The sequence below is a fragment of the Ctenopharyngodon idella genome, chromosome 10 (genome assembly GCF_019924925.1).
Source record: "Ctenopharyngodon idella isolate HZGC_01 chromosome 10, HZGC01, whole genome shotgun sequence".
Taxonomy (NCBI): domain Eukaryota; kingdom Metazoa; phylum Chordata; class Actinopteri; order Cypriniformes; family Xenocyprididae; genus Ctenopharyngodon; species Ctenopharyngodon idella.
The window spans coordinates 38,402,379-38,427,536 of record NC_067229.1 but is presented as its reverse complement, the minus strand read 5'-3'; the positions used below and the strand labels follow the sequence as shown (position 1 = coordinate 38,427,536).

The window sequence follows — 25,158 nt, the reverse complement described above, 5'->3', positions numbered from 1 at the left end:
CTCTCTCCAGCAGCAGGAGGCCTTTGCTTGCAAAGCGAGCAAGAGAAAACAACAAAGAGAAAGAGGAAGAACGAGCGAAGAGGTGGCAGAGATATCATGCTTCTCAGTGATGTTACATTGCCAAATCTGGCTCCTCAACAAACACAAAGACTCCCCTCAGGGATGCTGGTAATAATACCCTTCAAAAAGATCCTCAGTAATTCTCAGATTGCACCAGTCCTGGATATTTATCACTGAGCTGGTAGAAAGAGAAGCTTCCTCATCAATCAAGTCGAAATATCTTTACAGTATATATAATTTTTACTGGATAACATTACAGCAAGAAGAGGGTCATATTCTTCAATCATCTCATATAGTCGCAGGCCAAAAGCTAAGCAGCTCAGCTTCCTTTCTACTCATCTCATTAGATTCATTTCCAGTGTGTGTGTGTGCTGTTAAGACCATTAGACCGCACGGCTCCAGATCTACTAAAGATGAAAGCGAGAGGAACAAATCTTTAGTGATTAAGTCGTACTCATTTTCTTCCCAAACCGTTACTCCGAAGCACCTGCTGCTATATCTCACAATGAAACTCTCTGTCCCTTGCAGATTTTACCCATTAATTCCAGATTAGCAGAGTGGACATGGTGGATTCTGCCAACTAGAAGCCGATGTATAATTTGGATACGGGACGCAAGGTGCCATAGCTTCATTTAGAGGGAGATACAGATGGAATGTTAAGGGGTGAGAGGTCCTTCGGATACAGATGGCTGATCTAGAGGTAAGACAGCTGAGGGGTGAGAGGTCTAGCTTTCCGGGAGCCTGTATGTCTAGGATGGATACGCATTAAAGCAACTGTCTATCTGAAAGAAACCGTCACCTACTGAACTGATTATTACAAGCCTTGTGGCTCTGATTTTTCAGGGGTATTAGCATTTTTAATAAGCCCTTGTCATTAATTTGATCTGACAGCCAAGACAAAAACATGAAAATGGTCTAAAATGTATGCAAAATTATAATAGTTTGTTCTGTAATTGATTAAAATGAGGCTTGACCATAAAAAAACACTTCATGTTATGACCACTAGAGGCCAGTGTCTTCAAACACTCACTGCAAAGTTACTATATTTTAGACAACATTCCACACAGATGGACAAATCCAAAACACATAAGTCATGTAACACATGTAAATCGGCTAAATTAATTTTACAGAAGTTTAGCAGCAGTCAGCTATATGAATTGGAGAAACACAGAGCACAAAATCAGCTCTTGGGGGAGAGCATTGAAAGACTTTGTGTCCTGCCCACTGGTTTCGTTCTATCCAAATAATCAAATGAAACATGCACACTTTGCTGCTCAATGAAGTAAACTGCAGCCTTTTTTAAGAAGAAGTTAGAGAAAGCACATTATACTCTTCAAAAGTTGGGATCAATATGATTTTTTTAGAGATAAATCGATACTTGTATTCAGAAAGGAGGCATTAAATTAATCAAAAAGTGACAGTTAAGACATTTAAAATGTTACAAAAGATTTCTATTTCAAATTTGCTGTTGTTTTTAACTTTCAATTCAACAAAGAATCCTGAAAAAATGTATCCTGTTTTCCACAAAAAAATATTGAGCAGTACAACTGTTTTCAGTATTGATGATAATAATAAGAAATGTTTCTCAGCATATTAGAATGATTTCTGAAGGATCATGTGACACTGAAAACTGGAGCAATGATACTGAAAATTCAGCTTTGCCATGGAATAAATTACTAAATTAATAAATAAATAAAAGAATTAAAAAATAGACTAAAATAGAAAAAAAATATTTTAATTGCAATAATATTTCATAATATTTTTACTGTATTTTTGATCAAATAAATGCAGCCTTGGTGAGCATAAGAGACATTTTCAAGAACATTAAAATAATTTACCAACCCCAAACTTTTGAATGGTATGTTTTATTGCTGGTCACCAGTGTTGGAGAAAGTTACTTTTAAAAGTAATGCATTATAATATTGCGTTACTCCCTTTAAAAAAGTAACTAATTGCATTACTTAGTTACTTTTTATGGAAAGTAATGCATTACATTACTTTTGTGTTACTTATTCTCACCTGAGCTGGGCTTGTTTGTTTTTTAATAACAACAAAAAAGTTCTGTTTTTGGCAAATGTACAGGCCCTTTCACACCAAAAGCAGAGGTGTAAAGAGTACCTGAAAACCATACTTGAGTAAAAGTATAGATACCTTACAGCGAAAATTACTCCATTACAAGTTACAAGTCACCAATTCCAATACGACTTGAGTAAAAGTGTTAGAGTATCTGATTTTAACAGTACTTAAGTATTTTACTCATACTGAATGTAGGCTAAAACATGCACTAGTCCTCGACACCTTTAGGAGACATGCCGGTGAAAATAAGAAACAGTTGATTTGTAAGATAAGAAATCATGTTTATTTTCTAAAATCAAAATAAAACTGAACACCTCAATATTGCAATAAATCAAGGTCGACACAACAGCCTTTTAAACATCTACAAACTATTAAGTCTCATTTAAACTCAAGTGCTCAAAAAGGCCACTAATAAACCAATATCCATCAAAAAGGTCTTGTCAATATATCAGATAAATAAAATAATGTTAAGTAAAATTAAAAAGTCAAAGTCTACTTGCACTGGATGTGCTGGTTTGAGCCTCATCACCGGTTGCAGTCATGACCTCATCTCCTAAATCAAACACCTGCGATTCAGCAACTACCTGCTAAGCACTCACATTCACATAAAGTGGTCTTGCTGACAAGTTTGGGCGAGTAAAGGCAAAACAAAAGATGTAGTACCTTCAATGACCTTAGATGGCGATATTGCTTCTTTATAGCAGAAATAAACTGCTGCAGAAAAAGTCAGGTGCCATGAAAATATAATGTGTAATTGCATTACTCATCACAAATGTATTGGAGTAAAAACTACATTTACTTGCTCAAAAATGTAGTCAAGTAGAGAGTAAAAGTTGCTAATATATTTGATACTCAGTACAACTACAAAGTAGCCAAAAAGATACTTAAGTACAGTAACTAATTACATATACTCAAATACTTTACACCTCTGACCAAAAGTGAAATGAATAAGCTTCAGGCTGATCACAAATGTGATGTTTTTCTAAATTCATTTTTGCTTATTAGTATGGTTGAATTGGATCATCGAAGGTCAGCAGCAAAGACATTGGTTAATAAAGTAAGATTAAATACATAAAGTATATTTGTTTAATTTAATATATTTAATTATTGCAGATTTGTGCAATATTCTGATATTGCATTCCACCGTTTTTATTCATTTCGACTCTGTTTTGTGCAAGTGAGATGAGGAAATGCTTACATTTAGTCTAGAACTATACCTGTCATGTTTACGCACAACGTATACAGTGCCTCTGCGCTTACTTTTGATTTCTCTCAACATGGCGACAGGAGAGCTGTCAGTCAATACATGGGAAAACAAAGTAACTTGCATTACTTATTTGAAAAAGTATCACACACAGTTTCTGCCAATCTCATGTTAACCTTGAGTACATCTAGAGTAACAATGCATCCTTCATATCTCCAAAAAGTCTTTAGTTTTATCATATTTATAAAAGATAGATACGCTAAACCGAGTCTTTCCGAAAAAAGCCGAGCTCCTGGAGGCGTGCCTGCCATCAGTGCCGTGGGCGGAGCTAAAGAATCAAGGCTGATGTATGCAGCCTTCAAAGGGTGCAGCCCCTGAATTGGGACACAGCCATTGTTGAAAATCTCTCGGCTTCCGTATCCCGAACGAAACGCGTTGATGGGCTAGGTGTGCTCTTGCTCTGGGTGATGTGTGTGTGCACACTTATCAGGGAGAAGTCTATACAAGAAATTCCGCTGTCTTTTGACGTCATACAGGACACACTCAAAAAAAACTCTCCGAAACCGGAAATAGTATATTTGGCACAGAAATACTCCATCATACGTCCAACTCGTGTTTTGAAACTTTGGCAATGTTTAGCATGAGAATGCAACTCTTCAACAGTGTAAATAAGTCAGAATGCATGAAATAGCATTACACCCCCCCCCCCCCCCCTTTAAGCTTTTAATTTACTACCATTTCCTGCCACCAGAGGGCACTAAATTTGTCAGTAAACAGGTGTTCTCATGAAAATCATGTTTACTTTGAATGTTTTATCAGTTTTTTTTTTTTTTTTTTAAATTCTTTAACATTTTTATTTCATTCAGAACATACAGAGTTTTATTATAATCACAGGTTATAAGAATTATTTTAACTAGTTATTTTGTACTGAATGAGGATTTACAAAGTCAAATCAGTCAGGTTTCTGTTAGTGTTCTTGAGAGAAACAAACAGAGAGCAATTTGAGTTGTCGGTTTAGGTCAGGACACCCAGAGGACTGCGCTTCATTCCACAGAACGGATCCGTCATGCTAAGTTAAACATCTGCGGAAGAATGTGTTCACACTACCTAATTGACACCAGTGATGCCAAATAGACTTATATTTACAAACAACCACTTAAATCTAATAGAATTCATTTACATTTTTATGAGCTGTTCTATCTCGGCAACAGGCATCTGGGGAAAGCAGATGGGAAGAGAATTAAAGAGTGAATAGAGGCATTATGAGCGTCCACTGAGAGTGGGCCGGGGTTTATTTCTATCCCCCTCTCACAAGGACACTAGATGTTCCTGATAGCCCCGAGGTAATGGCTGAATCGTATGGACGGAGGGGTTCACGCAACTCACCAGCCGACAGAAGCCCTTAATGTAAAGGAGTGGGATTGGACACAAAGAGGGTGGATGGGGCAGTGCGGTCAGGGGCAGAGGTGCAGCAGAGGGAGTGATGCCTCTCTGAGTGCACTTAAGTGGTTAAAAGTGTAGGGAGGAGGAACAGGCTGCTGCTTAAATGAAAAGACACAAGATGAGTATAGTTTGCAGTCGCTCCTCCCGTACTTTCTGCATCGTGGCTATTGAAGTAATCTGCGTCCAATGGTACCCATATGGTCCGGACATTTATCCCAACAGATTGCCGCTTTCCGTAGCATCCACCGACTGCTAATCCCCGCTTTCTTGAGTCTCACACAGAGCCCAGAGCCTGTTAATGGGAAAGTGTCATGTGCTGGGCAGCCCAAGCCAACGGCAGGCGAAATGATGGGCAGCTTGGCCCATCCCCACATGACCGCCTCTCTCGTATTGATTCCCCTCCAATGTCTAATTCTATTAATCAGAGCAATTTCCCTGTGGGCAGTGGTTTATTTCACTCATCAAATGCCTGATGAAATCTTTAGACACCGCGAATTAGGGCCAATCACAACAAATAGCTGATAGTGTTAACCAGTCACAAGCTGCGCCGAGGCAGCGGTCCACTCTAATTTGAAAGCAAGTGAGGTGATAATGCGGTGTGTCATCCTTTTGTGGGCGCGCATTAATGCTGCTGCCTGAGATGGCAATTGACGGCAAATCGACTGCTTCCAAAGGCAGGAGAAGAAGATGAAATTGGGTTGATGCTGAAAATAAAGAACATTGACTGGCAAACTGCGGAGCGACTGCGGACTTTAATCCATTATTGCGACTGATGGGGAGGGCTTAATGCATCCCTGTCTTACATTATATTTGCATGGAGCTCCGCTCTCAGACTGGAGATATACATGAGAGAGCCTCTGCGTTAAGTGACTGACTGCGCCTAATTGATTTGCCGACAGAAAGGGTCAAGTTTGCTGTACGTTATGGAAAATCTATAAACTATTGACAAATTATATGTGCAGAGGCACTGTGCTCAGATTCACAGACACATGAGATTGGATAAATTAAATGTAAGATTTCTGTTTCTTTTATTTGCTGAAAATATGGTGCCAATGCAAATGACATGCAAGACAGTGAAGGAGACACTATAAATGCAGTAATAGTTTATTTTCTTTTTACCTGTTATATATATATTTATTTAACATAATTATGAGCTTTATCTATAAATGTATATATATATATATATATGTATATATATATATATATATATATATATTAAACAATTGTATTTAATAATATTAAATTTTTTTTAAATAATATAATAATAATAATATATATATATATATATATATATATGTGTGTGTGTGTGTGTGTGTGTGTATATATATATATATATATTTGTATATATTGGTAAATATTTAAACAATTGTATTTAATTATATTAAATATATTTATTCTATATAATTAATAAATGTATTTAATATTAAATCATTTTTAAATAATAAAATAAATTAATTATTTGTAAAAAAAAAATGTAAATAATTCTTTAAACATCATATATAAATATTTAAAAATGTATTTAATAATATGTAATAATACTATTATATTAATAAAATGTCATTATATTTATAATATGTCATTATATATATATATATATATATATATATATATATATATATAGGTAAATATTTAACAATAATTTTTTTAATTTAATTATTTTATTAAAATTATATTATTTATATTTATTTTATAGATTTATTTAATATTAAATACATCTTTAAATATTTAACATCCTATAATTTAATAATATTAAAATACACATGGCTTCACACATGGTTTGTCAGATTTCATATTTTTATGCAATTCTTTCATTTGAAATTGTTTGTGTATCTGAGTACAGATGCTTTATACTTTATAAAAATAAATAAGACTACAAGTAGTTAAAACTACAAGTAATAGTTTTAACTAGAATAATAAAACTACAAGTAGTTTGTTGTATAATAATGTTTAATATGTATTTAAAAATGTTAAAATATGTTTTTTAAACTTGTTTTTATTGTTTTTAAAAAGTCCATTCCATCTTTCTCCACTGCCTCTATGTACTGTAACTACAACATCAATACAAAGCATCAAAATATGTGTAGCGAGCGAGCAATTTCATGAACATGAACTCTCATATCCCTCCAACAGAAGCATGACATTGTTCTTTTGAATCTCACAAATCTCACAGTTTCGTTACTCCATTAAACTCTGTCTGTCTTATGATTGCTAGGACTTAGATATCATATCCCCATTCCAAGATTCTCCTATGCACAGGCCAGTTCCTTATTTGCCTACGAGGAGCGATGTAATAGGCAATTGCTGATATAACCCCCCTCCCAAACAAACAACATGGGCAACCAAAAGCAATCTGACTGCATATCATTGTCTGCCGATATTGAGTGTTTCCAGACACATACCTGGTGATGGGCAGGCGTCAGAAATGATTAAGTATAGAATTGAAGAGATATGCAGAGGTCCTGGCCCTATTTGAACATACATACTTTTGCATTGATGCGCGAGGGAGGGGCTGACGTCGGTGCTTTGGTATGCCACCATCTTGCCGCTCCACGCAGTTAGCAGAGAACAGCTGTTCATTTGAAGCTGCCTGCACCTTTTCTTGACCCCATTTTGTTCTGCGCGGCAGCCGAGACAGAGGAGGAATTAGTTGTATTACTGTCGCCTTGCCGCCGTGTGTGTTTCTGTGATTCCACTTGTATTCTCTCCATTACCGTGGCCCCTCTGTCTGATTAGGCACAACACACTCACTAACATGCCAAATCACTAGTGCGTAGCGCAGCCCAGAGCCCAGGCCTGGACATACACACTCTCACATCCGCTCACACGCGCTCAAATACACACTTCCAAACTCTGCCACCTGTCAGAATCACATCCTGAATGAAAAATAGGCTATTGATGTCCATTTATCTTTGATTTGCTTGCCTTTTTCAGTTCTTACGATCCAGAACTTGCAGAAAAACAATCTCATGCATAGGTTAGATTAGAGATGGAGAGTTTGTCTTATAATGCGAGAGGAAATTTTAACCTTGTTTTCCTTTCTGTTTGTTTTTTATTTTATGTTAAATTACAAAAAATTACAAGGTGTTCCTGTAAAAAAAAAGAAAGAATAAAAAATGGTGACTTTCACCTCAACGCATGAATAAAATATCTCCAGGAGGAAAAAAACAAAATCTATTGCCACTCTTTCTTCTATTGACTTGAAATTCAAAAGAGAGAAAATTCTAGCGAAATCACCTGCATTTCTTTTATAATATTCATTTAAACAAAGCTTTGGCTAAGTCATATTGATTGTGTTCTGATTTAAAAGTACCTGAGGCAGGGTGTCTCTAATCCGAAGGCTCTTTTAAAAATCACCTGGTCAGACAAATGGGACCTTTTAAAGGAGTATAATGTGTTCTTAAATTATTTTATTGATGGGAAGTGGGATGGCCTCCGCAGGTACCCATACAAATGTTTGGAGCACGCTGTGAAAGGGTCAATTTGTGCTCCATTTTCCATTTCTTCATTATCTGCCTTTAAAGCCGTGCTGAGTAGCTCAATAGGTCTGCAAGAAACTTCCACCCTCGTGCATTTACCACTGCCAACGTTTGCCTCCCTGTCGATTTTTAAACGCTTTAATCGCCAAATCATAATTTGTAGTAAATTGTGGTTGTCGGATATCACAGTTATATGGTTTAGCTACGAGAATGTGATGTATATGTATTACATATTTATTATATTTCAGACTCTTGCAAATAAAAAACAGCTTGGGCTCACTTGAAAGCTAATTTTGCTGTTGTTCATCCCTGGCAGACCTATAATATAAGTATTACTGAGCAGTAATGACCGACGTTTCTTTATCGTTCTATATGTGACAATTTGCAATAAAGCCAAATAACAGGGTTGCTTTTGCTCTGCCGTGGGTTTATTAGCAATGAGGCCTGTATGACCCTGACATGAATGGGCTGAATAGCATTTCCAAATGACAGGTTAAAATGCACTTCCACTTACATTTAAACTTCCATGTAGGCACTTCAATTTAATAATGCAGTCATCATTTGTAAATGACTCCTCTTTCAGAGTCCATTAAGAAGTTTTTTTTCCTCTATTGAACTGAGAGTCAATAGGTGTGTAATAAGGAAGTACAGCCCATGCGACTCAGAGGATTGTGGGGGTGGGGGAGCTGATGAGAGATTGCTCTATGAACAGGCTAATTAACGTCTGCTTGCCCAGACTCGTGGTAAAGTGGCACATTTGTGCTTTAGCAGCCGTCGTTTCGTGACTGACAGAGACTTGGGTTGTAGATTAGCGGAAAAATGGGCTCTTAATTAGCCGTTAACAGTAGGTGACGCTTACAAATGGGGAATAAGTTAGTCATCATCGGTGTTAGGCAATTCATCAGTGAATTTATTTTTTTTTGTTTTGTTATTATTAATTCTCTTATATGGAATGGTGGAAAGCTGAAGCACAATGAAGGACATGTACAAATATATCACTGTAAATGCAATAATAATTGCTTTTCTTTTTACCTTACACATATATACGTGTACGCATATAAGGTGTCTTTTATGTAATGATGTTGTGAAATATTATTACATCTTACAATGACAGTTTTCTATTTTAATATATTTTAAAATGTGATTTATTCCTGTGATAGCAAAGCTGAATTTTCAGCATCATTACTCCAGTCTTCACAGTGTCACATGATCTCTCAGAAAACATTCTAATATGCTGATTTTGAGCTCAAGAAATATTGTCAGTTTTGAAAACAGTTGTGCTGCTTAATATTTTTTAGATTTTTTTCAGGATTCTTTAATGAATAGAAAGTAAAAAAAAAAAAAAAAATAGAATTTTGTAATAAAGTCATTTTTTGTTCAATTGAATGTGCCTTTGCTGAATATTAGATATCTATACATTTTATGTTCATGTTTTTGTGTTATACGTTTTGTATACATTTACATTTGTATTTTAAAATGTTTTATTTTAGTTCAAAATAAATCCAAGAATTATAATTATGTATTATAAAAATACATATCTGCAAGTAGATTGCTTTTCATCATTTTAATCTTAAACATAAGAAACAACACAAATGAGATTTCTCTAATATTTCAGTTGTTTCTCCTAATGAGATCAAATAGAGAGCAAATGAAGACTTTTGCTTACATTTCCTGATTCTCAAAAATTTCATTTGAGGAAACGATTTAGTAATATGTGTCTGTGTTTCAGAAGAGATCTCATTAGTGCTGTTTCTATCAGAGACAACAACAAAATACCAAAGTATGCCATCAAAAGTCAATGAATCTCTTGAATTATGAAAGAACATCCTCTAAGATGAGTCTGCCATTGTTGGTGTGTAATCCCTCCATTGTAGTAGGATTCCTACAATTTGTCACCCATAACAGCAAAAGGATAAAACGGCAGGATTTAGCTGGTTGAAAAATATTGAGCCTTTACAATCTGACTAACCACAAACTGGTAAAAAAGCCTGTTTCAGTTAAATCAGTGACACTGATATCCATTCGTCTGCCTCAGGTCCAAATAGGAAGCTAAACAAGCCTTCGCATCCCATGGCACTTTCCCATTGCCCTTGTGTGATCCCACCAGCGTGAGGCTCAGCCAGGCTGAATGTGGAGGTCTAAGGTGTTGAGTAGAACATGGTCATAAAGAGAGTCCCTCTGGCTCAAGCTTTTCACCAGGATGTCACTACTGACCCATGAAGACCCCTCCTTTCTGACCTAGACAAAAGTGGGAGTGAGGGACAAATGAGATCACAGCGCTCTGAATTAACTCAGGGAGTGCTCACTTTGTGTAGGGTTTGCTGGGCCACAAGCAAAAAAAAAAAAAAAAAAAATGCTGCAGTGATGACACATTTTTATGGGTCAGCCTGGAAGTTAGCATCACCCTGGTTCCCTTGACAAAAACCCAATAGGATTTTTCTATTGGCTTTGATTTTTCTATTAGCAAAAGTTTAAAATTCGTACACGTTTTGTTCATCATGATAATCTTCACAAATGAATTTTGAAGCGTAAATACAATCATCAGAAGTAAAAAGGTAAATGAAGGCTATAAATGAACTACACCATGGTCATATTATTCAATGTCACCACCAACTCTTTCAGACTTTATTTAAAAAAACATTTTCCCTGAAAGTTTGAGTTTGAATAGTTTGCAAGAGCGGGATTATAAACACAATGAGGCTGTGAAAGTGGATTAGTGAGTAGATGAGTATACCTGTTCGGCTTGATGATGTTTAATGTCACCGACAACCTCTGTTCTCCCATTTAGTCACTTGTTAGCAACCGCCTTTAAAAAAAAAAATTGGTTACACTTAATTTTAATGGTCCATCAGTAGACATTAACTATAAGTAACTTCACAACATGTCAACTATCTCTCATTATAGGATAGTAGACTGTTAGGTTAGAGTTAGGTGGTTCGGTTAGTGGAATAAGTTAACATGTTGTTGCAAAGTTACTTATAGTCAGTGTTGGGAAAAGTTACTTTTAAAAGTAATGCGTTACAATATTGCGTTTCTCCCTAAAAAAAGTAACTAATTGGATTACTTAGTTACTTTTTATGGAAAGTAATGTTACGTTACTTTTGCGTATAATGCCTCTGCACTTAAGTTACTCCTGATTTCTCTCAACATGGGACAAGAGAGGTGTCAGTCAATAAATGAGAAAACAAAGTAACTCAGTAAAAAGTAACTCAGATATTTTGCTGCAAATTTAAAAGTAATGCATTACTTTACTAGATAATTGAAAAGAGTAATCTGATTACATAACTTGCGTTACTTGTAATGTTACCCCCAATACTGCTTATAGTCAGTAGAATATCTGTTGCGTGGGATCATCAAAATAAAATGTTGACAGATATTACACTCTAAAAAATCTTGGGTTATTTTTTCTACCCAAGTCTTTGAGCCTTTTTGGGTCATTTTTGGGTTATTTTTCCAATGTTTGGATAGTTTTTGTGTTACCCAGTCCTGGGTCAGACATAACAACCCAGGGGTTGAGTTATTTAGTTAGCAGTTCCTCCGAATTCCTCCTGAATGCGAGCCATCTCCGGCACGAGATCCAGCGCCGTTACGGTGGAAATAGGACAACAAAGTCTGACTTGAATTACTTGTAAATGTTTAATTTTTACTTCTAATATTTGTTAAACAAGCTTAAATGTAGGCAATATATATATATATATATATAAAAACAATATAAAATATGCTATACTATAAAATATGATCGAAAATAAAGGAATTATACAAACCAGTGGTTGTGTGGAGTATTTAAAAAAAAATTTAGAGGATTTAATTTAATCCATAAACATTAATTAATGTATGAAGTAAAACAAAAAAAATAAGCTAGTATTATAGTAAAAATTAATCAACCCATTGCTGGGTTAAATAAACAACTCAATTTGCTGGGTAAAATTAACCCCAACATGTGTTCTGTCCTATATTTACCCAGCTCTTGGGTTTTTAACCCAGTGTTTTTTTGAGTGTAAACAGACAGTCTACTCATACTATAATGAGAGTAATAGTTGCAACATGTAGTTGCAAAGTTACTTATAGTTAGTAGAATGTCTAAAGTGGACCATTGAAGTAAAGTGTTACCAAAAACATCTGATGTATTTTATGTCATAGAATAAAACATGAAAATATTGTGAGCTTATGTTAATCACAGACCTTATTTTAACCAAAAAAAAAAACAGTTGACTTCAGGAAGATGCAACCGGAAATGCTAAAATGCTAACTCATTTCTTGGTTTTGGCCTACAAAAATACATCATCCCTGCAGCACTCTACTCACAGAACCAGTTAGAGCGCTACTGTTTTTGAAGAACTTTTCCCAGTGTACAAAAGTAACCTATTGCTGTTTGGACCTCGTATTTATTTCACATTATGCCTAAATTTATGGAAGTATACATTTGTGTATTTCTCATCAAGAGCCTGTTCATTCAGACAAAATACAAATCAATGTGCGAAAAAAAAAAAAGTTATCGACGTCCACCGTGCCACAATTCTCTCCATAAATGTTTGAATGCTTTATTAGTTGTAACATTTTTTAATGAGAACCTGTGCCATGCATTTTTCCTTTTCTCAGCAAGGGAGTGCTTTTAAAGCAATGACTCTGCATGGCGTTGGGCGTTAGCTGAGAGAAAGGTCATCGGTGTTCGCGTGGTGCCGGCTGAAAGGGCTTCCAGTGCGATTCCGTAAGCCTCGAGTCACCTCTGCACCTCCCTGGATTACGCGGCACTCTTGCCAGCAGATGAGACCCAAGACCCTTTTTCTTCTTGCTCACTTAGAGGGATCAAATGACCAGTGAGAACTCAATTAGCAACATGTCTCCCTCGACGGGAGTCGATGTTGGGCGCTCGCCCTTGTGATGCAAAGTGAGGCACAGAGTGAGGTCGAGCTTTGATTTGCTTATTTGGGATCGACTTGTACAATTACAGGGTGATAAAGGCTTTTGACCGGGAGCAGGGACGTGGCTTGGGTTTGTTGCCGTACTCTGTGTCTGGGTTAACTGAAGCTGAATGGACATAGGAGGCTGGTTAAGCACTGCTTATTGAGTCCCTCGTAGGACCCCATGAGACCTCAGGAACAACAATGGCAGAATTAATGGGTAAAGCGCAATGAGAATGTCAACGCGACGGGGAGCATGCTCAGAGCAGAGGCAGCTCTTAAGGTGATTGTGTTGCCAAACGCCCGCGTTGGATCTTTTGCATTTGTTTGTGTGTTTGAAAGCATCTATTTTGTTGTTTTGGTATGAAGTCAAATGCCCTTTATTTGATTTGTCTCTAAACAGTTGCACAGAAAGCACTGTATAGATATATGCATATATTAACCCTATAAAGCCTAATGTAGCATATTTGATACATTATCTAAGGCCTCTAAATTATCTTTAACTTTGATGAAAAACACAATCATGCCTTCTGTCATCTGATTGATGGTTTACACTTTTTTTAGCAAAAATGAAAAAAGCCTTTTAGTGTAATTCTAAAAATGTTCACTTTCAGTTTGAGGTACACGTCTTTTTGCTGTGACATCTTTGTAGAGTAAATGTAAGAGTAACTTTGGTAACACTTTAGATTAGGAAACACATATTTACTATTAGGTAACACTTTATTTGACAGTGTCCTATTTACATGATACATGTAGTTACTGTAGTAATAACTATAAATTATGTATAATTACATGTAACTAACACTAAACCAAACCCCAATCCTATCCTGTTAATTATTATTATTATTACACAGTACTTAAATGCGTAATTACACTGTTACACGGACACCTTAAAATAATGTGTAACCCACTATTATTAGCATTCATATTACTAGCATATTGGCTGTTTATTAGTACTTATAAAGCACATATTAATGCCTTATTCTGCACTACCATATTCTAGGTCCCTTAACCATATCTCATACCTAAACATAACCATTACAACAATTACCTTACTAACTATCTATCAATAAGCAGTAATTAGGAGTTTGTTGAGGGAAAACTCGTTAACTAGTTAATAGTGAATATGTGTTCCCTAATCTAAAGTGTTACTGTATCTTATATTGTTAGTAGTATTTCAAGATTAACACTTGAAGCTACTTAGGTCTATTTAATATCCATACATCTTTTCAAAAAAAAACAATCATGTTATAATATGAGTATAAAATATAATACATCAGGCTTTTGAGGAACATTTATATATACATCTCTCGGTCATCGTTGTATTTTTTTTTTATTGCATTGAAATTAAATGAAAACTACAGAACTTCGTTCATAAAACTAAGCATTTAGATATCATCTTACTAAGATATATTATTGGGAATTATAGATTGACAACTGATATTTATAGGCATTTCAAGTAGTCTGCTATAGTATTATAAGGATCTCACTGATTTACATTACAAGCTATCAGAATTTCATCTTATTTTTTGGCCTTATAATTATCAGCAGCTGCACCAAATGGAATATTTTTTGCTCTGTTTGGGCCTTTGAATAAAACTGAGATGTTTTTTTTTCCTCCTCGAGAATGAGCTCCATATTCTCCATATATGAGCCATAAAAACCTGATGTATCAAATATGATACTCAACAAAAACACAGATGCAAACCTTTTTTATTTTTGTCTGAAGGTTCAGTAAACTGTTTTATTTTTCTAACTATTATTTTATATGTCAAAGCATTACAGAGATTAGAAATCAAAATTGACTGAAATTTGAATTCTTAAAGGGTTAGTTCACCCAAAAATGAAAATAATGTCATTTATTACTCACCCGTCATGTCGTTCTACACCTGTAAGACCTTCGTTCATCTTCGGAACACAAATTAAGATATTTTTGATGAAATCTGATGGCTCAGTGAGGCCTCTATACACAGCAATGCCAATAAACTTCTCAAGATCCAGAAAGGTACTAAAAACATATGTAAAACAGTTCATGTGAGTACAGTGGTTCAACCCTAACATTATAAAGCGAAGAGAATACTTTTTGTGCACCAAAAAAACAAAATAACGACTTTTCAACAATATCTAGTGATGGCCGATTTCAAAACACTGCTTCAAATCTTTTGTTTCGAATCAGTGGTTCGGAGCGCCAAAGTCACATTATTTTAGTAGTTTGGCAGTTTGACACGTGATCCAAATCACTAATTCAAAACAAAAGATTCGAAGCAGTGTTTTGAAATCAGCCTGTCACTAGATATTGTTAAAAAGTCGTTTGTTTTTTTGGCGCACAAAAAGTATTCTCATTGCTTTATAATATTAAGGTAGAATCACTGTACACTGTAAATTAACTTGCTGTCTATGGAGGCCTCACTGAGCCATCGGATCAAAAATATCTTAATTTGTGTTCCGAAGATGAACGAAGGTCTTACGGGTGTAGAACAACATAAGAGTAATTAATGACATTATTTTCATTTTTGGGTGAACTAACCCTTTAAAGGATTAGCTCATTCAAAAATGAAAATTCTGTCATTATGTTGTTCCAAACCTGTATATATTTCTTTCTTCTGTGAAACACAAAAGATCATTTGGAAAAATGTTGGGAACCAAACATTGGAGGCCTGTTGACTTTTATTGAATGGTAAAAAAATATATATATAATGACTTCCTCTTCCTCTGAAACAACTTTAATTTTCTGCTGCGGTACTAATACCCTGTAGTTAATTGAATAACCGTTAAACAATAACCGAATACCTATTTAGGCTTTTTTTAACATTTGGCCTAGCTCCGTTCTGCTAAATATCACCCATTTACATCATCCATTCAGTTTTCTATGGATATAATCAAGTTTTATATATATTTTAAATTAATGTTGACTTGAAATTTTCAGTGCTTGAGATGTTTTATTCCTTATACTAATTTTTTATTTCATTTATTATAGGTGTTGACCAAATTGGTTTAGAAGGCCTACACGAAGTCCTGAGATGTCCATTTGTGAGATGATTCCATTACACTCTGCCTCTCTTTAGAGCTGAAAACTTGGCAGACTCCGGAGAACTTCTGAGGAGAACCATCCATCAGTCATAGTTAGGACTAATGATGTGTCCATTTTGACACTTCAGAATCAGTCACGGCAAATTGCTCTGTCGGGAGGGAAAACATTGAGAGAGATAGCCTCGCCCTGATATAATTTGTCGCTGCAAATGACAAAACAGAGCAGAGAATAATATGTGAAGTCAAGTTTAGTGAGAGAGAAAATGGAAAAATTTAGGGTTGTGAGGCACCTTAATGGATATCCTTGCAGCTAGATGAAAATGGGCTCGAGTAATGTGTCCTTAATGTGAGCCAGCCGGGTTTCTCGGAGTGTATCAAGAGAAAGGTGCCCTGTCATTTCGGCTAGCAATCACTTAATGGGGACGGTAAATCTCAACAAAATGGACATGCACTGTGCTATTTCTGGCTTCAGCAGATGGAGTGAGTGATTGGCTCTGGTGAAAGGGAAAAAAAAATAAAACAACGGAGGGGAAAAGTAACTTGGAAAAAACAAAGAGGAGGACTCAAAGAGCAAAAAAAGCAATCTCTTCCGTCTGGGGTTTGTGTGCTGTTTGTGTTTTGCAAAAGTGCAGAGACAGTGACAGGAATTTCAATTATCTAATTACGGCAAAATGAAAAGACATAAATGTTGTGATTTCTGCTGTCTTTCATAGATCAATCTAATGTGCGCTCACATTGAAAATCCAGCAAAATGGAAGAGGCAAAGTGAGGCAGCGTCTCTTCAAATCATGCAATTAAAATGACAAATTAGTTTCTTGATATATTCATCTAAGTGGTTAAGTGGAAGGGTTTTATTCCATACTCAGTGCCGTCAAGCAGGGATGGGAGGGAGAATCGTCTGCATGCTCTTTTGATTAAGGCAGCCGCTTAAATGCCGGGAAAATGTTGAAAGCACTTGCCATACAAATTAGCCAACCGAAGGCTGCGAAATGAAATTCTAAAGAGTTGATTTAGGCATTTAGGGGGATGCGCCTGGCAGCTTAAAGGATTCAAAGACATTTCTCAGGCAGTGTGCATTATGTTGGAGGGGTCAGGGCTGAAACTGGTTTGTGTTTTGTACCATTATGAAAGGGCAAACCACTGAAAAGGAGACACTGGAAACAGAAATTATTTCAATATCCTTTTGATCCAAGAGTAAACTGGAGGAGTTATTAGCTGAACGTGGCTATAAAGAAAATTCATGAACTGTCTGTCAGTCAATCTATCTATCTATCTATCTATCTATCTATCTATTTTATTCTATCCATTCTGTCTATCCATTCTATCTATCTATCTATCTATTTTATTCTATCCATTCTATGTCTATCCATTCTATCTATCTATCTATCTATTTTATTCTATCCATTCTATCTGTCTATCCATTCTATCTATCTATCTATCTATCTATCTATCTATCTATCTATCTATCTATCTATCTATCAGTCTGTCTATGTCTGTCTGTTTATTCTATTATATCCATTCTATCTATCTATCTATTTTATTCTATCCATTCTATCTGTCTATCCATTCTATCTATCTATCTATCTATCTATCTATCTATCTATCTATTTTATTCTATCCATTCTGTCTATCCATTCTATCTATCTATCTATCTATCTATCTATCTATCTATCTATCTATCTATCAGTCTGTCTGTCTATGTCTGTCTGTTTATTCTATTATATCCATTCTATCTATCTATCTATCTATCTATCTATCTATCTATCTATCTATCTATCTATCTGTCTATGTCTATCTGTCTGTCTGTCTGTCTATTCTATCTATCTGTCTGTCTTTCTATCTATCTATCTATCTATCTATCTATCAGTCTGTCTGTCTGTCTGTCTATGTCTATCTGTCTGTCTATCTGTCTGTCTGTCTATTCTATCTATCTGTCTGTCTGTCTTTCTATCTATCTATCTATCTATCAGTCTGTCTGTCTGTCTGTCTATGTCTATGTCTGTCTGTTTATTCTATTATATCCATTCTATATCTATCTATCTATATCTATCTATATATCTATCTATATGTCTGTCTGTCTATCTATCTATCTATCTATCTATCTATCTATCTATCTATCTGTCTGTCTGTCTGTCTGTCTGTCTGTATGTATGTCTATCTATCTGTCCGTCCGTCCATCCGTCCGTCTGTCTATCTATCTATCTATTTATCTATCTATCTATCTGTCTGTCTGTCTGTATGTCTATCTCTCTATGTCTATCTGTCTATTCTATCTGTCTATCTATCTATCTGTCTGTCTGTCTGTCTGTCCATCCATCTATGTCTGTCTGTCTATCTATCTATCTGTCCGTCCATCCGTCTGTCTATCTATCTATCTATCTATCTATCTATCTATCTATCTATCTATCTATCTATCTATCTATCTATCATCTGTCTGTCTGTCTGCCAATGTCTATATCTGTCAATCTATCCATCTATGTCTGTCTGTCTATCTATATATCTGTCTGTCCGTCTGTCTATCTGTCTGCCTATGTCTATATCAGTCAATCTATCCATCTGTCTGTGTCTGTCTGTCTATCCATTTATCTATCTATCTATCTATCTATCTATCTATCTATCTATCTATCTATCTATCTATCTATCTATCTGTCTATCTGTCCGTCTGTCTATCTATTCTATTATATCCATTCTATATCTATATCTGTCTGTCTATGCATACTGTGTTCTACAGAAAAGACAGCAGTGAAATAAATTCATGCAGTTTGATAGGACGGGGGTTAAGGTTAGCATTAGTGGCATTGCGTTTTTGTCATCTGTCATGCAACTGCATGTAACTGGCCCACAAAGGTACCGAGAATCCTCTGAAGGTCCGTTAGGAATATTCTTTTTCTGTGCATCCACAGAGTAGCTAGACATTTGTTATCATTAATGTTTGCTTTAATACACATGTGTCATAACAAATTCATCCTCTGAAAAGCCAGCTGCATTCGAGAAAGAAATGCTTCACTCTCACTGAGACATATTGTCCACTTTGATAGCTCAGAATGATATCAAATGCCCCTCTGCTGCCTCAGTTGAAATGGAACAAAATAGGCGGTGGTCTATAAAAATGAAGTTAGACGTAAGTACGGCACTCACATCTTTGAAAAAAAACCCTTTCCTGTTGCATTTTGTAGTCGTCAATTGGTCCGAGCAACTTGCTCTAATGCAGGTAATGGATCCACTGTGGTCCTTTCATCTTCGGGACCATGTGCGGGAGATGGGAGAGAAACCCTTCTGGAGGAGGAAACAACTCTAACACACATAAGGGCGAGGGAAAGCAAACCTAAGCTAATTCTCAATAGTGCGGTTCGACTGATATGTTGAGGAAATCGAAGATGTTTTAACATATTGCGTAGATCTGTGAAAGCCTCAGACAGCAGACACCTGGATGAATGATGCTTTGGTCATTCATATTTCATCTATAATACTCAAGTATTTTTAAGATATCATTTACATTTTTTCATTTAGCAGATTCTTTTATCCAAAGCAGCTTATACAACAAGCATGTCTATAATTGTATTTCATTTGTCTTGTATTATCACTTTAATTAGATGGTGAACATGTGGAAGAACTCCACAAACATTTGATATCCATTGTGGGTATTTTAAATTTGTGGTTCATATAAAACAGAGCACAATTTCATATGTTTAGATTGCAGCAGAACATGAAAGTACACACAATAAATTTCAAATTTTGTTTTGAGAATTTGATTATTCCATACTAGGCCCAACAGCAATCCAGATTTTCCGCTCGGCCTCTTCCCAACTATAGGGTGGTTAGTGGTGCCCGCTCAATGGAAAGCCTCCAGTCATCAGGATTTGTAGATAGTTCTGTTTCTTCAGCAGATTCCAAAATCACAAAACTAGCCCTAGCTGATTGGCTGTGTTTTTGCCTGTTCTTTTGTTTCAGAGCTCTGCTCTGGTCTTTCCCCTGTTCTCTCTATTCACCCACTAAACGCTAGTGCTAAGAGCTGCTGGAAAGCTGCCTGTACAGCCATTATAGGGCCCTGGCGTATTTTATTGAGACTTAATTAAGGGGTTTGATAAAGGTAAGTGTGACTACATATTAATAGCTATAGATTATCGGATTGTTTGTTGGAACAGTGGACCTTTGGTGACAGATTTGTTCATGTTTGTCTGTAGTTTGTTTTTCTGGCTTTCATCAATATACATTTGGAAAACCCTCCAAGAATACAAATGACAATATTAACATCTGTCAAGTGTTATATAATAATGTAGTGTTAGGCTAGCTCTGAAAATAGCTGCTCAAAAAACTGTGTGAAGTTACAAATATCTCCAGAGAACAAGATGTCAAAATATTTCTAAACAAATAGGTTAAACTGAAAATTGGGTTGAAAAGTTTTAAATATGTTATTATGTTATTATTCTTAAAAGCCTGTCAATTTCAGAACCTTGAAACCTTTTTTTTAATTTTTTTTTTTTATGTGTTTTGTAATGATTTTATACGTTTCGTTTAAAGGTAGTTCTACACACTATGTAACTTTTTTTTGTTCAAAATTCACAAAAAAAAAAAAAAAAAGTAAAATGAGCCAATACAACATGAATCCATCTTCCAAAGCGTGTTTTTATCTCATCCTGAATCACTACAGTACGCCTATAATAAGTGTTTATATTCGGACTATTTTAGACGAGCGGGACGACAACCGCTGCGGAGTAGCCTATTACCTGCGTGACTCGTCTGAGAGAAGTAACTCCGGCTATAATGTCCTTCCGCAAGACGCGGTTTATTAACCGCTACAGCGCCAAAAGTTACATAGTTTACCTTTAAATGAAAATGACATGTTTAATATTTTCAGTGTTCCATTCTAAACAAATTTCAGGCACCAAACAGTGTACAAAATAGATGTTTTTCAGCCAATTACAGATGGAAACTATATGGCGCCCTCTACTGAATGGAGCTTTTTTTTTTTTTTTTAAACTTGACTCTCTTTTTATGTGTCCTACTGTAAAGTCGGTTTCACGTGTTGGAAGATTATGTGATTATATTCACATCAAGAGGATATCTGACAATATTTTAATTTCAATGAATGTCTGTTTCACCCCTGCAAAAGGTAGCTATTCAAAGCACATCAATTAAAGAAAAACTCAAAAACTCGATAATCCAGCACATAGCATTGTCCTGTACAATAACTAAATCTTTTCCAGCCAGTTCACCTGAAAACTCTGTTAGCCTTAACCTGAAAAGAAGAAAGAAAGAATGAGAGTGAGTAGCCTCCTGATACTGACCTCTCAGCTCACTCAGAGGAAGTAATGTGTTCATTACAATGCAATTACAGACACTTACATGCCTCTGAGTGAAGTGCAGCGCTATTGAGAGTAGTCTGCACCAGTCCCTTGATGCTAACGCAACCCTGACCTTCATGTGTGTGTGTGCATTAATGCAAGTGTCCTATGTGTGCTTGTATGTGTGTGCTTTTGTTTTTAGTCTGTCTGTAGGTGCAGAATGTACAGCTTCATGGGAGGAGGGCTGTTTTGTGCAGGAGTGGGCAATATACTCCTGATTGTTTCCACAGCAACAGATTATTGGATGCAGTACCGTCATTCAAACAACTTCATGCATCAGGGACTGTGGAGATACTGCATGCCGGGAAAATGCTTCACACACACCGACAGCATTGGTGAGATTTACAGTCCAGCAGAGTAAACAATTTTGTCATTTTTTTTATAGTGTGCGACAAACAACTGAAATTGATGAAACATACATTAGAATGCACAACTGTTTTACAGTTATTCCCTAGACATTCATTTCCACTTTGACTTCATTATTCATGCATTGCAAACAAGCTGGTGATGATAACATGGCCTTTGACCTTCTGACCTTTGTGTGTGTGTTCACAGCATACTGGGATGCTACACGAGCGTTCATGATCTTGTCTCTGTTGGCCTGCTTCTTTGGCATCATCCTTGGTATTATGGCCTTCATCCACTACTCTTCCTTTGACAGGTTTGATAAAACCTTTGCTGCAGGCATTCTGTTCTTCATCTCATGTAAGTTGACTTTTCTTCTTGTTTTATTTTTAATCTTAAAAAAATGAGAACTTTTTCTGATTCAAATGTGATATTTTGTAAGTGTTTGTAATTAGTTGTTGCATGAAATCAGAGAAAAATAGACATGTCAGTTATTTTGTGGACACTGTGTTATTGTTTTGCTAATAATAATTATTAACTTGCAATTTGTGGAACATGGAAACTGGGATGTAGTGTTAAATAAATAGTGTTAAAAAATAAAAACAAATATTTATAATATTTTGTTAAATTATTTATTTAATCAAATTTTATTTTTATTAAATATACTGCTTCTCTCCTTTTTCCCCACAAGGCTTTTTTGTGTTTCTGGCCATGGCTGTGTACACAGGGGTTACAATAAATTACTATGGTAAACGCTATGGTACCTGGAGGTTCTCCTGGTCTTACATCATTGGCTGGGTGTCTGTTGTGCTCACGTTCTTTTCAGGTAATGATAGTCATTAAAGTCTGAAAACAGCACCTCTTAATGATCTAATTTATTTGTTTATATTTTTTTGGTTTTCATTTAGATTTAACATTAGATTTTTTGTTGTTGTTGAAACAATCTTATTCAGGTAAAAATGCTTTTGAATCAGTTTATACTGAACTAAACAACACAAACTGTTTTTTACTTCAATTAATATGTTTTTTTATTTTTTTATTTAGGTATTTTCTATATGTGTGCATACCGGATGCATGAATGCCCCAGAAGCTCGAATCCTCACTAGAAGACTGGGCTTTATTATCACCAATATTGGAAGCCACTTTAGTACCAAAACAGCATTAGGTCATGAAAAAAAGAACAAAGCAAATTTTAAATAAAGAATCATAGATAGTATGACAATGTGTGAACGCTTACAATCTTTTTTTCTGTCTATATTATGAAAAACTGTACAAACTGGAGGAGAATCTGAACATCAAATGAAAAAGTATTCAAAATGATATACATCTTTCTCTTCATTTCTCTTTCAATCCTTTCTTCCTGTGTTTCTGTTGTTCTTTCTATAAAACAATGGAATTTCGAATCTATACAAAAAACATTGATACTATCCATGAATATAAGTGTTTGTATTATTTTTTAGATCATATTCAAGTTTTGAACGGTATCCTACTCTGTGTGAGCAAAGTATCAAACTGTATTTTAAAGATACATAAGGACTTGGCATTACACAATGAGCTGGTCTAAACTGCTCTTAGTATAAGGTGCGCGAGCTAATGCCACAAGCTTCTTACAGAAAAGCACCACTTAGGTGTGACGCAGTGGCGTGCTGTCTCCCAATTTCACTTGATTAAATGGCTATTAAAAGCTGCTTAACTGCCTCTGCATGGGTGCGGATTCTATCGACTTCTCAAGTAAAGACGATTCCATCACCATTAGTACATTTACTTTCGCGTTTTGCCATAAAAGCAACTTGTTTCCGTGATTCGTTAGCAGTGTGGAGAGCAGGTGACAGTTAATAAAAGCTTTCAATTACAGTGCTCCAAAATCACATTAAATCGTAGAGTAAATTTGCATATACACTGCACGAAATCATTTTCTTAATCGATATTTTATATAGTTTTGAGTAACAAAAAGTAAAAAAAACCCTATCAACGTCATTGAAACGATAAATTTACAGCACAAGATACGTTTGCGCAATTTATTGCGTCATTTTCCTTGTTTTGAGCATAAACCCCACAAAACTGTGTTAGTTTAAAACAAAAACATTTTTATATAGGTATCTCATGCTGTCGACTACTTATAGGCTACTTTGCAAACTAATAAATCAGTAAGATGATTGCTTGCGTTCAAATGTGTCAAAGATGCTCATTAAATGACTCGATACTCATTAAAACTGAGCAACTCTGTGATGTATTGTAATTTAGAAGATCTTCTCTCTGCGTAGAAGAGACTAGTAGCCTACTAATGAAGCCATGTTTCACATTTGCAGGAATATTGTGTTTTCATGACCAATTGAATCTAGTAATTAATTTGTTCTAACCCATCTGATCAAATGGAAATCCTGCGGTCGAGGATTACTACTTTCGCTCTAACATCCAACCTAATTACCTAATAGCATTGCTGCAAGACTTCTGCCAATAATGAAACACTTTTACCATTAGCCCCCGTGATTGCAGATGTGATGACAACACGATATCAACAAATTACCGCTCCATCAGTTGAGACGGAACTGAAGCACACTTGTATCCTCGCAGATTTCAATATCTACAATTAAATCCCATTTCATAGAAGCCCTGTTGCCCTGTACCGTAACATGAAATAATAAAAAAAATTATACCACACACAGCCTACATGTTCCCTCACCAATGAAAAAAGGAAACACCAAGAAATGACAACCACGGGCAGTTCTCCATTAAACATCATTAGCAGTTCCGTTTTTTACGATACGTTTAGAAAAGAGCATTTTACTTTTTGACAAAAGTACCAAAGTGGTAAGTGGTTAACTTTATGATTGGTAAATACTCCTACCATATACAATTGGTTGTTTTATTGGGTTATTTAAACTTTTTCTGGTTATACAAAAATCAGGGTTAGCCTATGCAGCGCCAGCGAAGAAAATTTAAATGGTAACGGTCGTAACTGACAAAACCGATATTGTAAAAGATTTAAAATGGATAACCTTATGTTAAATGAACACATAATTGTTTTTATTTTATTATGAAGGGTTATTTTAACTCTGTTATTTTAGGAACAGTAGGCCTACAAAACTCTTTTTTTAAAAATTAAATCCTTATTCGTAACTGACAGAAGTTGCAGCTGATCTGTAATCCATTTTAAAGTAGCCTATAGCCCATTTTTTTTCCCCCAACCACAATAATTTATGTTGGGTTATTTTAAACTTTTGAACTTGCGAAGACCATTTAAATAGTAACTGTCGTAACAGAAGCTTCAAATGGAT

At 35.5% G+C, this 25,158-nt stretch overlaps 1 protein-coding gene and 1 long non-coding RNA gene across 2 annotated transcripts in view; both read left to right on the top strand.

Moving 5' to 3' along the window:
• Nucleotides 1-17,659, top strand: part of LOC127520885 (uncharacterized) — a 31,174-nt gene extending 13,515 nt beyond the window's left edge. Inside the window, exons 3-5 of the long non-coding RNA XR_007932223.1 lie at nt 11-168; nt 589-760; nt 16,138-17,659. This is a non-coding gene — a long non-coding RNA (uncharacterized LOC127520885). The remainder of the gene's footprint in view (nt 1-10; nt 169-588; nt 761-16,137) is intronic.
• Nucleotides 17,660-18,368: 709 nt separating this feature from the next.
• Nucleotides 18,369-24,227, top strand: lim2.1 (lens intrinsic membrane protein 2.1). The gene is made up of 4 exons (XM_051911383.1): nt 18,369-21,870; nt 22,091-22,240; nt 22,572-22,706; nt 22,925-24,227. The coding sequence occupies exons 1-4, from the start codon at nt 21,696-21,698 to the stop codon at nt 22,984-22,986; spliced, it is 522 nt and encodes a 173-aa protein (XP_051767343.1). The 5' UTR covers nt 18,369-21,695; the 3' UTR covers nt 22,987-24,227.
• Nucleotides 24,228-25,158: the final 931 nt, after the last annotated feature.

What these genes read in the sequence shown, in the direction of transcription:
- lim2.1 (XM_051911383.1), top strand. Translation starts at nt 21,696, where the DNA reads ATGTACAGCTTCATGGGAGGAGGGCTGTTTTGTGCAGGAGTGGGCAAT. An exon ending in CATTCTGTTCTTCATCTCAT is followed by an intron (nt 22,241 to 22,571) that starts GTAAGTTGACTT and finishes TTTCCCCACAAG; the next exon opens with GCTTTTTTGTGTTTCTGGCC. An exon ending in TGTGCTCACGTTCTTTTCAG is followed by an intron (nt 22,707 to 22,924) that starts GTAATGATAGTC and finishes TTTTTTATTTAG; the next exon opens with GTATTTTCTATATGTGTGCA.